At 37.5% G+C, this 18,667-nt stretch overlaps 2 protein-coding genes across 28 annotated transcripts in view; one reads left to right on the top strand and one right to left on the bottom strand.

The window, feature by feature from the left end:
* Positions 1-603, bottom strand: part of picalma (phosphatidylinositol binding clathrin assembly protein a) — a 49,084-nt gene extending 48,481 nt beyond the window's left edge. For 25 of the 26 annotated variants that reach the window (XM_088920494.1, XM_088920493.1, XM_088920496.1 and 22 more), the window contains exon 1: positions 24-602. In XM_088920494.1, the coding sequence (XP_088776620.1) occupies positions 24-153 (130 nt within the window). In that variant the 5' untranslated portion in view covers positions 154-602. Of the gene's footprint in view, positions 1-23 lie in introns of all 26 variants that reach the window. The other variant, XM_088920515.1, reaches the window with a different exon arrangement.
* Positions 604-11,158: 10,555 nt separating this feature from the next.
* Positions 11,159-18,133, top strand: zpld1a (zona pellucida-like domain containing 1a). Of its 2 annotated transcripts, XM_088921947.1 has the most exons (10): positions 11,159-11,288; positions 11,644-11,864; positions 12,402-12,583; positions 13,339-13,411; positions 14,007-14,104; positions 15,001-15,081; positions 15,786-15,957; positions 16,313-16,421; positions 17,541-17,570; positions 17,958-18,133. In XM_088921947.1, the coding sequence occupies exons 1-10, from the start codon at positions 11,183-11,185 to the stop codon at positions 18,131-18,133; spliced, it is 1,248 nt and encodes a 415-aa protein (XP_088778073.1). In that variant the 5' UTR covers positions 11,159-11,182. The 2 variants fall into 2 exon arrangements, with proteins under 2 accessions (XP_088778073.1, XP_088778072.1); XM_088921946.1 differs by lacking the exon at positions 15,001-15,081 and having other exon boundaries at positions 11,183-11,288.
* The last annotated feature ends 534 nt before the right edge of the window (positions 18,134-18,667 follow it).

The following is an 18,667-nucleotide window of genomic DNA, read 5'->3' as shown; positions in this document are numbered from 1 at the left end:
GCCCTAAACACGAAGATACTTACAATCTAAATGTTTCTTTTTCGGTCCCATGATTTCGTGCGTGGTCGCCTTGCACACAGTTTTCGAGACTGCAGACCCGGTAACACTGTGTTGAGCTGCAGTTATCCTATCCGTTATGCTCTGCCCAGACATCTTCGCTTTTCTGTACAAGGAATGAAAAACAGGATATATCTTCCCGATATTTTAAAGAGAATCGGTATGTTCGGATATCCTCCGGGGGCTTCCACGGTTCCACCACCTGACACAGAAAGGAAAAGAAGAAAAAAAGAGACAAAAACCGTCCGTACTCGGGAGAAAAACCAGTAGGAAAAACAATATTGTTATATCCACTGTTTGGTCCAAGAAGCCCCAGTATAAATGCCAAAGATCACTGGACGTCGGGCTGCAGGCAGATAAAAAAAAAGAGTGCTTCTTTTTTTCTTAAGGGTCCTCGTTTCTCTTACTCCCTCAACCTATTACCACACACACTCTCTCGCACTCACTCTCTCTTCCCCCCCACCTCTCTCTCTCTCTCTCACCCTCTGTGTCTCTCTCCTCTTTTTCGCCTCCCCCTGCTGGGTTTAAATGGACCGGAGGCTTGCAGGAAAATGGCGGGTCCGTTTCCTTCTCTTGCTGGAGCCTCCCAAGGTATTGTGTAGTTCGGAAACTGACTCCATTGTGGCTCCTGCGTGTTTTCGACAACGCATGGGCAAGAATCGAGTTTGTAGAGCCAACATGGCGACAAGCGAACAGTAGTTTCCCTGCTCCCGTCTTCGGTCTGTACACCAGCAGGGATGGTTTCAATTCACGTGACCTGTCACACGTTCCATAGTGCTCTATTTCGGCAGAAAGTATTGTTAGCAGTGTAATCAAAGGGTGGCTCTCTGTTAAAACAGTCTTTGCTTCCGTCGTTCAAATAAGCAGACTGATCTCACTTACCCATGCGTGCTCCCTTTTTGTAACTTTAGTCTTGAAGGTAATTTGTGCATTGGAGAAAAATACCACTGATGAAGTTTCATTCCATAAACCAACTCTTAAGGTAGGCTTTATAACATAACATCACTTTATTTGCCCTATACAATTTCTTGCATTAGGAATTCATCTTTTCACATACCTCAGCTTGCTCTCCATGAGACACATAGACACACAGACAGGGAGAGAAGCCTAGGGTCACAGCACAGGCTCAGCTATTGTACAGCACCCCTGGAGCAGCGGGGGATAAGGGCCTTGCTCAGGGGACCATTGGAGTAGGATTCTTCTGCCGGCTGCGGGATTTGAACCAGCAACCTTCCAGCCACAGGCACAGATCCTTAGCTACAGAACCACCGCTCCACCCCTTATAGCAGAAGAGGTCATTTTACCATTTGACTCACGTACCTCAATGTTAAATTCCACCGTAGAACAGAAAAGTCTCTTGGCATTCTTTTCATCTCGGGAATGTATCAGTCAAGTGGATCAGATCAAATGGCACACCAACACGTTTAGTAAACAGCGGAACCATTTTACACCAGGGTGTTGTCATTTGTCAATAAATGCTTCTTCCAAGTTTCATTAGCAGTGCGAGTTACCTCACAGTGCGTCCAGTCTGATTGCATTCACGTATGCCTGCGATGTACAGGATGCCAGACAATGGAAAGTAACCTAATTAATTAGCTACAGGAATCTGAACTCCACTCTCTGTTGTGAGCCTAACCAAGACCATATGAAATTGTGTTTGTAAATAAAAAAATGTTTGAAGAATTGATGTGGAACTGGGCCGGTTTTCCATTGGGTCTGCCCTGGGAACTACTTAAATGATCAGAGGGGCATATGTGCAAGCAAACTAAAGAGGCTTCAGTTGAGCTCAGCTGGCATTCATGCTGGGAGTAAAAGGGATCTTTCACTGTAAAAACACAAAGTCTGCTTAAAAAAAAAAGAAGATAATGAGCTCTCCGAAGCACGCACGTAATGTTTGTGCATAGTAATAAAGATCATCTTTGCATATGTGATGCATATAGTTCTTCCCCTGCTGCGATTTAGCCACTCAAGAACCATACATTACCATTCTTCTGACAGAGGAGAGTTGCACTCCAGGGTGACGTAACACTCTGTAACATGCTTATCTTTGTTTGTGTGCTACTTTATCCTCCTCTGATGTTGTGCACCCACCTATTGGGTATAAGGTAGCCATTCTCTGCCTGTTCACTACCCTTTAGATCAGGCAGGTAGAGTTTGTTCTCCATCAGCAGAAGTTGAGGAGAAATTTGATTTAGGCAGGACTCCAGGGTTAAGTCCCCTGCTCTTACAGTGCCATGGGATCTTCAATGACCACAAGGATTAACATCTCATTCAAATGATTGCACCAGTGTTCTCTAACACCATTCTGGCACATTCATTTGGGGATTCTTGTAAGGAGGGCCGAGGGGACACCTAAAACTATACTAACAGCATCAACCTGACTCCCAAAGCAGTGCTGAACAGGTCCAGCACAGGGGTTACAAAATTTGCCTGAATGCTGCAGTCCACTCAGCTGAATATAATCAGGTTTATGCTAAATGAGCCAGCCTTCCATCTAGGGAGTGCTTGTATCCACGTAACACTACAGAAAATGTGATATGCTCCAGCCAGATGAGCCATGAAGCTTAAATATGTAACTCCAAACTATAATGTGAAAACTGTTGGACTTCCCCATCCACTACAAATTGTATGTTGACTGCCTATTCTTTGTGGTTTTAATTATAATGCATTTAATCTTTAACACAGTGACTATATTCATGTGGAGACAGTCCCATACTATGCAAACATGTACCCAATTTAAATAAGACAGATATCAATTTCATTAAGAAGTAGCATTAAAGACTAGCTTATAATTTTTCACAAGGGTCCAGGATCATCACAAGCATCAACATTTTTATTTACAGTGCTTACATTACTAATGTAATGCATGGCCATCTTGTGGCAAGATCTAGGAATCACACCTAAAGGCTGTTGTGAAATGTTTGATCACACTACATGAGCAATTTAAACAGAACTATAGACTTATTTTAAGTTCTGTAGAGGTTCAATTAAAATATTTTTTTCAATTTAAAAGATTCATCACTAGTTGCATGAATTAATCATTTTCTGGAAGAAATCACAAGTTCAAAACTATTCAAAAAATAATTTAAAAGCAAATGTAATGTAATGTACATTTTCTTCTATCATATGGCCATATCATTTTTCTTCATTTATCTTTAGAAATGCTTCAAAACGTTTAGAGCACTCCTTCCTAATAATGAAATTCAGTGGTTTAATTTAGTAAAAGTAAAAGTAATATTTGCTATAAAACAATGTCCTTCAAATGCTTTTTGTTTACTTTGTGTACAAATTGAAAATAATTAAATCAGGGATTAATGACACATCATAATTCTTTAGATTTAAGAAATCTCTTAAAAGCATAAAGAATGTAATTTCGTATTTGCATATAATTTCGTTTTTGTCTTAACTTAATTGTTTCAATGAACAACTGTTTGTGCTGCAAAACCGGATTGAAGAATAGGAATGTCTTATATGGGTGTCCTGTGTGAAGAAAAGTAACTACAAATACAGCAAATCTACAGATTAGTAAATACCACAGCTGTGCCTGTGCCTGTAGGATTTTTATATTTATAACCTACCAATACACTTCAAACCAATATGACTGTAAATGCTAAAGCATGTCAATAAATTTGATTTCTAATGAAAGGTAGAAGATTCTCAGTCTTTAACTACTTCACTATGACAACCAAAATCTGTTGAGGTTCAAAATAATATTTTGAAAATCACAAAACTAGTGTTTTATTTTTATTATGTATATTTATTTGTATCTTATTTTTTAATGTTTGTCAGATACCGTAAGACTCTAGCTTAGCTTACATGTTTCTCTGGTTGGCTTCAAGATCATATAGTCTCTGTGGAGTCGATTTATAGATTCATTTCCCTATAGGTCATCTAATAAAGAGTGGTATAAAGTTGGTGACTTACCTAGTTTGGATACAAAAAATATAAAAACAAAAATATAAAATATATATATATTATTTTAATAAAAAATAAATGATGCATCCAAGCAGATGAGGTATTGATCAAACAACAAAATCTGTCAAGACTTATTCTAAACTAATTTGGAATAAGCCGGTTATTCTATATGACAGGTAGTTGCAAATAGCTGAGTAGCTAAACTAAATAATAGGACCAAGGCATTTTCTATGAATCAAACAGTATTTTAAGAGTTTAAGTTGACTTCATTGTCATTAGAGATATTCAAGAGAATCAAGAAGTTCAAGCACTTTGCAGTAGAGCTTACTTAGATCATTTATACATGTCCTGGTCTTCATATTGTAATTACTGTCATGATTACATTAGCATTGTGAAATGGGGGGGTCAGTCTGCACTGTGTCTCTACTTCAAATGAAACCATTTTGAAGTATGTGGATGACCGCAATAAAACAGGGGACAATAATATTTGGTTGCAACTACTAACGGTAATACACTCATTATATTGTTTTATTATATTGCCACTAACATTCAATAATACTATTTCTTTAAATCAAGACGTAACCTACTGTATTCCATGTGGCTCAGCATTGTCTCCCTGCTCACTAGAGGGCATTGTAGCACTGCCTGAGTAACTGCTTCAGCACACCTTCAGCAAGTGAAATAAAATGCACCACAGGATAAGGAATAACAGACTCAACCAAAGCCTGAAATTAAGATACAAAGCCAAGACCAGCAACATTATATGTTATTTGCCACACAAGCCATGTCTACGTTTTTTTTCTAAAATTTAATTTGTTCTTTAAAAATTTCTTTACATGTCAGTCATATTTCTGCCTCCTACAAATGTTTTCTAGAATGCGTTGGTATCAAGACTGCCGAATCTGCATAGCATTATCAGCAGAAACATTTCAGGAAGCCATAAGAAAGTCTAAGAACTTTGTCTGTTTTATGGTTTGTTAATAAAATGTATGTTGCAGTGATCTGGTAGGGGAGAGAAGTGTACAAGCAGTAAATTAGGGAAAAAGGGAGAAACGTCAGAAATTGTGTTCAAATACTGTTAGAACATAAGAACATCAGCAAGGAAAAAAGAAGAGGCAATTCTGTCCATATAGCTAATTTGGTTTTAAATATTCCTTTGGTCTGAGTATCTCATTCAGCTGTTTTTTGAAAGATGCCAGGGTATCAGCTTTAACAACATGTTTGGGTAGCTTACTAGATACATTGCTGGGTATCTCAATGCAATCGATTTTGAAAACAGAAGGGGAAATGTCAAATATGGATTGGAATTATTCCACACCACTGCAAAAAAAAAAACAGAGTAATTATCTTCTGGAAAATCATCAGGTCATACCCTGAAGGAAAAGAGATAATTTAGTATTTATGTTAACAAACACAAGCAGAGGAGCCTAGAAACCAAATATTTAATCATCTCTCCTTGTGTTTTAATGAGCAGAGACACTTGAACACCTTTAATTTCAATACTCATGAAGTACTTAATATGGTCAGTTATGAAATTACTCCGATTTTAATTACTTTTACAGCACTTACAGTACCATTTGTATATTTTTCAGAGCAACAATTTCATGCGCAAATGTCCGTCTCTTGCATTTTCTTGAATAGACAGAACCTTGTAAAGACTGTGCAGGGAAGTTCATCCCTGTGTGTTTCCCCATTCCTTTATGGACGTTTCCAAGCTGTTTTGTCCCATTACAATATTTCTCTAGGGCATACTGTATATGTATATATGTACAGGGGGTTCCGTGGGAGTAAATTAGAAAGTGGAATCAGTGACTCTCCTTGCCGACAAGGGAATAATACCCCATTTCTTGCAAAACATTAAAAATACAAACATGAGGAATAGGAAGCACATAGTCAGAAACACACCCATTGCAATGCTGCCAGCTCTGTCACCTAAATGGTTCTGTGTCTGCACCTTTGCTGTCCTGCTGTATTCCAATCCCTTACTGTAATTCTCCAATTCTGCTGTCTCCTCTCAGCGTGTGCTTGTTTCTCCTACTGTTAAGCGCTTTGAGAAGCCACTGTTAAAGGTGCTATATATAATGAAGTTTATTTTTATTATTCCCTAAGCTACAGTGTTCATCTTCTAGTGTTGCTCTCACTAAACAGCCGGACCACAACACCAGGGAAACAAAACAAAAGCAAACAAATAGTAACCAGTAAGAACACACCACAGAGCCAATAAACCTGTCCAGTCCATACTTGTCCCAGTAGCCCTAGAAAAGAGGGGGGTCTGTATAATTACAGTCTGATCCCTTTCAGTGGTCCTGTCAGTGAAATAAGCAACCCAGAAGCCTACAGATGCCATGGTACTAAGTCACAGCACAGATTAGCAACTGTGCTGATCTCTGACACTTTAAAGCAGTATGCAACCTAACTGATTCAGTCTAATGTGTGCATCAATTCTGAATAACATATTTTCTGAATTAAAGTCTAGTGTTTCATGTATAAACAATAGGGGTCTTGTTGCTTCCCCACTAGGGAGATAGCTTAGTTCTGGAAGGGCTTTTCTGTCTGGTATGTTACACAAAGGAACTTCTTAAACATGATGGTCTGACCCACATTATTAAGTATACATCTGTTCAAACCTCATTCAATATAAAACAAAATCTCAAAAATGCACAGCTAGTACTTTGTGTATGACATATAAATGTTCTTTTCTGGTCTTATATTTTTTATTTTGTGGTAGAGTCGCATTATAAAATGTCCATAATTAAATATATCTTTATATTTTAATATTCAGACATTTACATTTTGCAAATTTTCATAAACCTTTCCATCTGAAACTGAATGTAATGTTGAACTGTGACAGATCTGGTTCTGTGAGTAACAATGATTGTCAGTCTGAAGGATCTCATTCAGGTCTTTTAGCACACTCTATCTGTAAAGTGCTGAGAAGGCATGTCTGGTCGTTTTCTCTCTCCCTCTCTTCCATCTTTGCGATTTTTTTCAAGGAACACATTCGTGATATCATTTGTATCAGTTTACAGGGTCTCACGAGTTCTTTGAAACAGAATCAGGATCTCATTATCCTCAGCAAATGGCAAAGCAGTAAGCTGGGGTTGATTGTTTGTGAAAATGTATACATAAAAAGGCTATTAGTGATAGTTTTATATATCTCCTACTGCACATTAAACCAACAGTCCTGAAATTTTTCTGCAGTTACCATTTATTGGTTTCTATCCCTTGGTATTTTCATTATAAAGTGCCTCAAAAAACCTATTGTGTTTTCCGTGAAAGTAAACTATTGCGTCTTTTACGTGTATTTTGAGTTTGTCATTTCAAGTTTTGAACTTTCTTCATTGGTCTTACTACCTATTATTTCTAACCAGCAAATTTACTTTTTTTTTCTCTAAAAATAGTTGCCTGTTCTTATTAGAGCACTGTGCTATGAGACAACAATTTAAATATAAACATTTTTACTCTAAGTGGAGATTCTTTCTATTTGCTTTTTATTCAAATGAAAAGTATACTGATCATCAACAGAAATATCAGTTCAAAATGCAACAATTTCACTGAACAGTTACCTTAAGGAGCATTTCTTCATAGCTGAATCCCACGAGCATTTCACAAGCTAACCAAAAAAACTTGTCACGAAATGTATCAAAATGTATTTTTAAAAACTTGGATATGACGCTTTAGTAATTGGGTATTTTATACCATACCCACTGCTTGCACGTAAGGCAAGCATTGACATTTAATTCATTATCGTTAGGAACAAAAGGGAAGAGGAATGCCCTTTCATTCATAAAAAGGAAAGTGATTACCCACAACCTATTTAATATCAGATGACGATATTTTTCTGGAGACTCTGAGTCTGTATTGATTTCATCTTAGATAAAAGATGATCAGGCCTTTTTTGTTAAGGAGAAACATTACCCGAATATAAGCATGGTCATTACAATATCAATTTAAGTTTCAGTAAGTTTTAAAATCCAGCCCTGGCATATTTTCATTCTTCTTGACCCTGTTGGTGTCAATTGAAAATCTGAATTTGATTAAATAGGACAAAATACTTCTTGACCAACATTAAGAACTGAATCAGGACACACCCAAGATAATATTAGAACAGAGTGTATTGTCAGGCACTGCTGAAAAACTCAGAATTTCTGTCTTTATTTTCACTGATGTAATCCAAAACAGCTGAGCCAGGGATACATCCCTGTGGGTGGCACATCTAGAGTTATTTAAGAATTAGTCTGGCCGTTAATGTGACTGATTGAGGTCAAAACGTTAATAGCGGAATAATTAGCATGGGGAAGAAGATTATATACACGTCCTTTAAAGATTATTAAATGTTAATCGAAGGGGTTCTACCAGCAGAGTAAGAGATGATCTTTCTTTCCTGAAGAATTAACATTTAAGTGGTATCTTTAAATCATTGACAATTTTTTTTCCAAACTGTTTTTCTAAACTTTAAATCACTGACACAATTATGCAAACTAATCTGAAACACACATGAAGATCTGCAAGGAGCACATGAGAATGAAAGGAAAAACCCCTGAATGTGATGCAGGCCACACAGCTCCCACTCTTGCTCTTCCCTGTACCATAATGTGAAGTTGTAGTCCACTGCATAATTGCACACCAACGTTAGAAGATTAATCAAGTGAAAATAAAAAAAAAACACAATATGCTCTGGTACTGTAATCTAGAGGTGGTTATTAGGTTAATTTAATTAAGTTACTATTCTCTCCTCAGGTATTAACAACAGTTTGGCCAAAACCATAAAATTCTTGATTCACACGTTGTAACATATTTACTGCAGTATTTACTGCGTGATTATGTTGGTAGAGTGTGACCATGCCATTTGCACGCCCTGAAACTGGGAGCAATCAATCTCACAATGCTGTATGCAGCAAGAAAGGAAGATCCTGCAAAATACCATTGACCATTTAACTTTGACTTCTACAGCCCCAGTCCATCTGATAACGGAACAAGTAATAGGTTTATTCCATGCTGAAAAAAAGAAGAAAGAGAACACAACGTTTCGGCCGTGGAGCCTTCTTCAGGTGTTCCCATTAATAACCATATATTAATGGGAGGAAAAAGGACTTTAGAAAACAAAACAACACTGGCATTCATTGTTGTTCTGTTTTCTAGCACGGATGCTGTAGGAATTTGCTTTGTGCAAGTATTTCTTTTCTTAGTGCAAAGTATTGAAAAAGTGTAGTATGGCTACACTGTAGCATTTTCATGATCATTATCATTATTATTTTCATTATCCATATACTGTATATGGATTGTTTGGTAGTGTTTTTCATCCTGTTTGTTTTTTGCTCTCATCTTATTTTCAGGCGGTGTATTTCCACATTTATCTTTACCAGGTTTTTGTTTTGAAGTACAATTATGGGATGAGAATAGGACATTAAGGCCCAGACTGTACATTTTTCAGTGCTCGGTACAAATCAACAACCTATTTTGGCTGGTTTATAAAAGAGGTAAGGAAGCATGGTGGCACAGTGGTTAGCATTGCTGCCTTGGAGCATGTGGATTCAATTCCTGGGGTGCTATCTGTGTAGGGTTTGTATGTTTTCCACTTTTTCTGCATGTCCAGTTTTCCTCCCATAGTCTGAAGGCTTGGTGGTAGGTTAATTGGCTTTTGGGAAAATTGGCCCTGGTGTGAATGTGAGTATTGCTGTGTGTGTATGTGCCCTGCAATGGACTGGTGTACAGGATTTATCCTGCCCAGTACCCATTGCTTGGTAGGTGCTGACTTCCCTGTGGCCCTGTTTTAGATAAAGAGGTTAGAAAATGGATGGGTAGGTTATACAGCTCTTGAAGATAATTAGATTCATTTCACTGTATTATTCCTAAGAAACAACTCCAAAGAAACATATATATGTAACCTTATAATTTGAATTTTGGTACCAGCTGAGAAAGTCAATGGCATAATCTGTCAGAAATGTATGCACTTCAAATTAGTTCGCTTTGCGCGAAACAGCAGTACGATCCACCCTGAGTCAGCGAAGAGTTCTGTGAGTTCTCAGCCACAGGCAGAGGGCAAATGAAATGTGCTGATGGGGCTATTGGACACCAAGCGTCAAAAGCACTCAAACAAACCTCAGCGCAGATTAGCTCCAAAAGGCAAAAGAATGCCTGCTTCATTCACCGGACCAGCTCACTCCAACAGCCGATGAAAAGATAATTCCCCGAAATTGACCTCTTGCAGCGTCAAACCGTTTGTGTGTGTTGACAGAGGAAAATCAAACAGAAAGGATATGAGTGGGAAACTGCAGAACCTCCTCATGTTTCTGGGCCTGTGAAAAGATTTGTATAATACATTGAAGTTTGATGGACTTTCCCATGTTCTCCCAGACAACCCTTTTTTGTTGAAGTGTTCAAATAATGACTCCTTATGTTTTCTTCCTGGGACCTATGTTCCTTGTTGTTTGTAGGTCTGCAGCGCTGACCATTCGATCACATGCAGGAGCCCAAAGCACATGGAGAACCGCTGAATAGCCGTCTTCCAGGGTACAGGGTAAGTGAAAGCGTTTACAGGTTTTTTTCCTGGCTGCTGGCAGGGCTGCCTCAACTGATTTAGCCGCAAAAACTGATCTTAAAGTCACTGTGTTAGCCAATGCCATCCATCTTACCTAATTGTTTCCCAGCTCCAAGCTGGCTTATCAGATGGTGATAAAGGATTTGGGAAATAAAGGAGCTTTTGGATGGCAAACAAAGCAAAAACTGACAACCAATTTGTTTTAAAATAAAAAAAAATGTTATTGATGATGTGCTTGACATCTATTATTTAGGATAATACTTAATGCCAAGCCAAAGAAGCAAACAGAGCAGGGAAAAAACGACAGGATCCATGTTTCATTCTTTTATTAATATTCTGGCTCACATTTCTGTTCTCCTAAAATACAGCGCCTATCTCAGCTTCGGAAAACTGAAGGCATAAATGAAATAGAAATGGACTACACACAGCCAAATTCAGAAGAATTTAGTTTCCTAAGCAAGCCAAAGGTTTTCAGACAGAAATCGGCAGCATGTCACAAAATTAGTTTTAAATTTTCTCAATGTGATCCAGCAGCTATGAAGATGCTTACACAATGGTACTGCCATTCCATATCTTAGTTTATCTCAGCTCTCTGAAATATTTCTTGGATGGATGAAACATACCTATGAAAAAGAAACACTAATGTCTTCTTTTCCTTTAGGTGCTGCAATGGAACAAATATGTTTGGTTATCCTACTTATAAGTAAGGCTCTTTCAGTCGGTGCACAGTTCAATGGGTACAACTGCGATGCCAACCACCACAGTCGCTTCCCTGGTAAGGCAAACAAAACGTCTTCTCTTTTCTGATATTTTAAGTATTATTTTTATTCCTTTTTGGTTCGATCAGTTTGTAGCAGAATACAGAAAACGCTAACTGTATGAATTAATTGGTGTTTATTAATATGCCTTCTGTTCTAACCATATGTGAGTCAGATAACTTTCGAGACAAGAAAACTTGGTGAAAAGAAAACTATTTTTTAATATCTTATGAACAGCTGTATTAAATATCCCAGGGAGTGAATTGACACTGAACAGAAAATGACACAGCATCCACAGAGACATAAAGCTTTCTAGCTGCAATTTAGCAAAAATTGATTGCTGAAGCATTAACCAATTTCTCCCATCTTCAGCTGAGCGGGATATTAGTGTGTATTGCGGGGTGCAGACGATTACCCTGAAGATTAACTTTTGCCCAGTGCTCTTCTCTGGGTACACTGATGCCGACCTGGCCCTCAATGGTCGCCACGGAGATGCCCACTGCCGGGGCTTTATCAACAACAACACCTTCCCCACAGTGGTTCTCTTTACCATCAGCCTGAACACTCTGGAATCCTGTGACAACTCTCTGGTGGTAAGAGCTGCACGGCCCCCAGGTTACAGCCTGTGCAAATGCAGCACACTAAAGAGGGAAAGAATAAGAGTTCAGTGCAGACTGTTTTACGACATCCGTGGCACGCGTGCAGGGGCGACGCTGTCCATTTTCATTGACCATTCATCGTTAAGAGCAAAACGGCATTTTGCGATCATTTAAGAGAAAGTATGGGAAAGACGGAATTTCTTTTGTTCGCTTTTAGTATCAGCAGGTTTTTAAAGGTGGGTGGAAAAGCCGGTTGCTGTAAAAAGAAATGCTATTAAATATGAGGGCCTCTTTCTTTAGGTTGTGTTCTGGCGTCAGTGAGGGAATATGTGTCCCTGATGTACATTGTCGTGACCGACTATTAAAGGATTAGGATGGGAATCATTGGGGTGGATTAGTTTAATGGGATAATTTGCTGGAAGATTTTATTCTGTCTGTCAATGGCTGTTAGTGTGAGTGTGAGTCAGCAGAGTTGCAGAATAGCATAGTTACAGAGTGGGGCTTCAGGATATTTTTGCAATTTTCTTGCAGGTTTCCTCAGCCCAGGGCATGAATGCCTTTGGAAATCTGTCCTTGGTGCAGATTGGGAATATATCAGGATATATTGACACCCCCGATCCACCAACAATTATCAGTTACCTGCCTGGACTGCTGTACAAATTCAGCTGCAGCTATCCTTTGGAGTATCTGGTCAACAACACTCAACTAGCTTCGTAAGTCTGTTCTGCTGAAAATTCAAGAAATTTTCAATTTTCAAATTTCCAAAACTACAATTGGCCTTTCAACCTGTGAGACCAAATGCAATGCCCATTGTTCTTTCTTTTTATTTATAATCCACAGACGCATCACAGAATACCAAAATTAAGGTTTAAATTGAAATATTAAAAATAAAAAATCAGAAGCTAAAAAAGAAAAACTTTCATCTAAAACTGGAGGATAATGCTACAAGTATAGATAGTCTTATGTTGTTGAGATATACTTGAGGCTTTTATTTCTTAAATTGAATTTATTCTTTTTTTCAAAGAAGAGTTAAAATAAGTTAATCTTAGTATAGTATTGGATGGTACAATGATGTACTGTGTAATTTTCCAGAAACCAGATAGCCAAGCATACAAGCATATAGTAATTATTAGAGAATTGTTAAAATGGTCAAATTGAAAATGAACATTTTTACCAGAATAACCACAAAGCAGAAGGTTTATTCAACATTTTTCATTTTTATTTTTTTATTTCTTTCCTACATTAAATATTTATAGTGAAGTTTAAACTGTAAATTAAAGTTTTAGAGTCCTTAAAATTAACAATTCTTCTTATCTGTTTTTGATGTTGTAATTCATAATTTTTCCTACCTGTTTGAATATCTATGACTGAAAATAGGTCTAAAGTAAATTAAAATTAGTTTTTTTTCCCAAACTGAACATTTTAAGATAATATTTTAAGATTTAAAATTAGGGTATTTTTTTAACAGGTCATCTGCTGCTATATCTGTGAAGGAAAACAATGGTACTTTTCTAAGCACCTTGAATTTACTCCTGTACAATGTAAGTGAAGAATTTATAAGTATTAAAATGCATCAGTTTCTGTTGTTAAGGCTAGCCATTATAATTCACCATTAGATAAATTAGCATTTTTGCAGTACATATTAAAAAGCTAAGCACAGCAGATGAAAATGTTGAAAGCATCTGACAGACTATTTTGTAATACATCTGTGAAGCACATTGGAGAGATGAAATGCAAATTTCCACTGAAGAAAACAGCAGCTCGTGGTTAAATTCTCTTACAAGAAATCTCTGAAGCTGAATTTTATAAAATCTCTTCTGGTTTTAAAATGAAACACATTTGATCAGAAAAAAAAACCTTATGAATGAAACATTAAAAATACATCTACTGTATGTTCTAAGTGTATAAAAAATCAATATAAATGAGAAACTATTGGATCACAAAAAATATCCTCAGCTAAAAGAAATGCAAGTCTTAAATAAACGTGTGCAAAATAGCAATATCTTACAATGGAAAGAAGCCATTGTTTAAAATATGTAGGTATGCAAAAATAAATACAAATGACATTAATATCTTAAAATTGCAGAAAAAAATATTTGTCCTCAATGTTCAATCTTGGTTGTATTTTGTTTCCAGGACTCAACGTACGCACAACAGCTCTCCATACCAATGGCCGGGTTGACACTAAAGACTAAGGTGTTTGCAGCAGTGAAAGCCACCAATCTCGACAGGAGGTAACAGTGTACATCATCAGTAAAAAATACTAGTTCAGTGTCATATTTTTTTCCAACGTGGTGTTTATTTTTAAGATTATTAATGCCATTTGTAAGCAATACAGTACTTTTTTGCTCTTATGTTGCTTGTTTAAATTAAGGTTACAGCTATATCTCACAATTTTAAGAAAGTTACAGAGGCTGTTCATTCTCTTTGCTCTCCAAGTGCAGAATGAACAGAAATACCTGGGTGCTCTGTTTCTGAGAACCAGCAAACTGTTTTTAAAAACATGAAGGCTGTATTGCACTTCACATAGTGTAAGAGACAGATTAAAAAAATTAAAACTGCCTCCATTTGCTCTAGATTTTACGCATATCGTTTTCATATCAGCCATTCTTCCTTCACTTTGCAACTGCCCTCTTGTATTTTATGACATATTTCGATGCTGCTGCAGTCTAGACCAATGTTATTTTTCTGTATCCGTAACCTCAGAATGTCCCAAAACAGAAAAGCTTCTCATGTTTTTAAATAGTTCTACCACAAGGGAAACAGCTGTGCGACAGTCCCTTATATAGCAAGCATGGACCGTTTTGCCATTAAACTCTGCCTTATCCAATCCATTATGATACAGTGGCACCAGATGTCTCTTTCCACACAATCTAGTTACTATACTCTCTGGACTGACTCTGACTGCCAAATGCAACAAAAAGCATTATAAAAGCCCATATCCCAAAAGAGTCAGTACATAACCAAGAAAAATCCTAGTGACAGCTTTCAGTATTGTGCAGTTTTATTCCATTCCTATCCTGGCATGAGGCTCTAGTGCCTAAATGAGCCCATAACTGCAAGTCCACTAAGAACTCTATTGTTTCTGGCAAAAAAAAATAATCCTATAATTATTTCAATCACTCAACAGATGGAATGTTATGATGGACTACTGTTATACAACTCCTTCTGGAAATCCCAGTGATGAACTTCGATATGACCTTTTCTTTAGGTAATTAAAACATCTATATATTACAGAATTCTGTTATACAGTATGTAGTGTAACTATAAGGCTCTACATGGCTTGGCACCTCAATACCTGTCTGAACTATTATCGCCCTACTCCCCACCTCGCAACCTCCACTCTTCAAATTCTGCCCTCCTTACTGTCCCCCAAGCCCGTCTACATTGTATGGGTGACAGGTCCTTCTCCTGTTATGCCCCCAAGCTCTGGAACTCTTTGCCCACGGATATCAGAGAGTCACCTTCTCTAAACTCCTTCAAATCCAGACTCAAAACCTTCTTCTTCAGAAAAGCCTTTTCTTAACTGGTCCCATTCTTCACCCCTCTGCTCTTCTTAGTACCACCATCCACGGTCTCCTCTATTGTTATTGTTGTATTGTTGTAATTGTAATTGTGTCTTATCTTGTGTATTCTCCTTATTTATTGTTGTATTCTTCTTATTTATTGTTATTGTCATCCTGTAAAGCGCTTTGAGAAGCCACCTTTAAAGGCGCTATATAAAATAAAGTTTATTATTATTATTAACTAATGCTAACTAGCAGATTTTTAATGATGCATTAACCTTTTATGTGTGTAGAAGTGGCACTCATAAGTGTAAATCATAATAAGAGCAGGGTATTTGTACTTTGTTTGTGTGTGTTTGAGAACTGCAGTCACCAGATTTTCTATTTCTCTTCTTTTCCCTTGAAATAGTTGTGACAAAGACCCACAAACGACAGTTATTGAAAATGGTAAAAGTCAAATGGGCCGTTTTTCCTTTGAAGTGTTCCGATTTGTCAAGCACAAAAACCAGAAAATGTCAACGGTGTTTCTACATTGTGTCACCAAGCTCTGCAAGGCAGATGACTGCCCTTTACTCATGCCAGTAAGAAACTAAAAACACAGGTTTTAATAGTATACTGTAAATCATCATAATAATAATAATAATAATAATAATAATAATAATAATAATAATAATAATGTGCATTGTTGTTGTTAAACTATTAATCAGAACCCATCACCATTATGGTACTATGATTCATTTGTTGACCAGTGACTTCATCATACTTATTTTATGAACCAGGGACCTTACATCACATGTCTTTTGATTTCTATGTGATACTGTTTTATACCATAGATTCAAAATGCAAATAAGCGCCCCCAAGTCTTTCTTTACCTCTTTTTATATAGTACATGATTTAATGTGATTCTTTCATTTTAACATCACACCTTGATAACAGATCTGTGGTAGCAGAAAGAAACGAGATCTTTCAGAGAAGGTGACCCCCAAACCTCAGAGCACCTCTGGAAACGCAGTCATCACAGCTGGTCCAATTATCACCAGAAGTGGTATGTGCATCCTCCGCCTGAAGAGTGCTGTTCAGATGGAGCAGTTTTGTTGAGATCCTGAAGTGTTAACTTTCATCAACAAGGTCTAAAAGAGCTGTTTCTTTTTGCATATGTTTCAGCCCCATTACCTTTCTTTCGCACATTAGGATTCAAGGTGCTGCTAGTTCTAGTGAGCCATTTAGAAAGAAAAGAATAAAGTGTGGCTCTCGTTATAGCTGGATGATTATGGAACACATTATGGGACATTCACATCTGTGCAATATATAATGCTTTGGGAACGATCATAGAACTGGGGCACTTTCTGTATCGCTATTTTAATGCCTGGGAGAGCCAGAACTTGGGGAGCTCAGCCACATTTGCATGAGAGGTCACACCTCCCATGAGGGATCGTTTGGGCCAGTTGTCCCAGCCACCTGTCCCCACTTAACGGGTAATCATCCCATTTAGCCCAGGATATTCAAACCCGGTCCAGTGCTCTGTCATTGAGCTTCCTTCTGTTAGGGAAGTGTTTGCAGCACAACTAGTCCGCTACAGAGAAGGATAACCTGCCTGATCTCTCTCAGCCTTTTTCCAAACTGCGCTGCGATCCAGCTCCCCATCTGTTATTTATCATCACTTTAGCCCAGCATTGTGCCGAACGTCTGCTTTCCAGCTTGCCCCATTAGCTGCCCTTAGTCTCTGATCAGTCCAGCTGCTAAGCGCATATCTTGCTCGTCAGTCTACACCTGCCTTCGCTGTACTGATTCTGTTGGGCTATCTCCGCCAGCTCTAATATCTCCATGTGCCTTCACTCGGATCAAGCAATTGGATTCCACAGCCTGTCCAGCAGACATGACTTTTTCCATTTTACCTCTGCATCATAACAACTGTATGTTGATTCCACCTGTAATACTAGAACTGTTGTTTTACAAATGCATGGACAAACAGTTTTAATAAGGAACAGGTAACTGGAAAATCCTTGTCTCTCAGATATAGAGGGTAAAGATAGAGTGAAAATTCCCTTATAGTGCATTTCCATGAATTCTGAATGTGTTAAAATTCTTTCAAAGTTTATGAATGCCTGTCAAAAGCAAATCATGAATGATTTTAATGATGATTTAATTTAATCCTCTTTTACAGATGAAACTCCAACCAACAACTCACAGCTAGGTAAGCCATTGTGTTGTGTGTGAGAAGAGCATCACATAATTAACAACACAATATCACCAGAAAGTTTGTTTACATTCTTTTCAGAAGTCCTTTAAAAATCAATACTAGATCTTAACACAGTTCACCAAGGCCCAGAATATATCAATACTACATTTACAAACTGTGAAAAAAATGCTTGGTGACAACCTTAGTCAAGTAAAATGTAATCACTGAAATTGTGGAATTCCCACGTACACTGTTTGTATACGTATACAGTATAAGAGAAATCACAGAAACAGTTTTATTAACTAATGTTTGTATCATAATACTTTAGTAACAATTATAGGCTTGTGAATTATGCTCTTTAGTTAACCCTCAATTTACGAGTTCTTTCTAATTTTGTTTCAGCACAGCTAAACGGCCCGGCCTTCCAGTTGAATTCAGTGACAAGCGCTCTGATCTCTGGTGTCATAATTCTAGGAGTCATGAGCTTTTCTTTCTTCATCCTCTCCCTCACCTTGCTCAAAGGGAAGCAGCACAACTCTGCAGTGCTGTCTGGAACCAGGAACCCCGTCTTCAACTGACACTCACTTTTGGTGTTAATGTTTTTGTTTTTCTAAAACGAACTTGTTTGGGTTCGTTACAATATATTATTATAAAAAACAGAAATCATTTGTTTTGTTTTCTCAGTGTAAGTCCTGATATGATGTAATGTAGACAAGAGACCCTATTATGTGATTACAACAGCGGCGTATTGTACATCCGTACTGTAGTTGTGAATACTGCTGTTTATTTGTTTTATCGTTTAACCCACGGCTAGAGCAGAAGATTGTTTTATACAAATACCTGAATGTTGAAATAACAGAAAATTATTTCCTGGATCAGCAGGTAAGAAGTAAATATGTTCAATACCTCAGCTTCTTATTTTCTATTTCCATTGCAGGGTTTAGGGTCAAAGACACAACCACAGATAAATAATGTTGTAAAATGTAAATCAACTGGTCACATACCAATCTGTGTTTTTTTTTATTGTAGGTATAGAAGATCGAATTAGATTACTTAATCTGTAACCTTTATAGACAATCACATTAAATCTGAGGAGGTACATGCACCATCAC

The sequence above is a fragment of the Atractosteus spatula genome, chromosome 7 (assembly GCF_055471065.1).
Source record: "Atractosteus spatula isolate fAtrSpa1 chromosome 7, fAtrSpa1.hap1, whole genome shotgun sequence".
Classification (NCBI taxonomy): domain Eukaryota; kingdom Metazoa; phylum Chordata; class Actinopteri; order Semionotiformes; family Lepisosteidae; genus Atractosteus; species Atractosteus spatula.
This window is presented reverse-complemented; position numbering and strand designations above follow the sequence as displayed.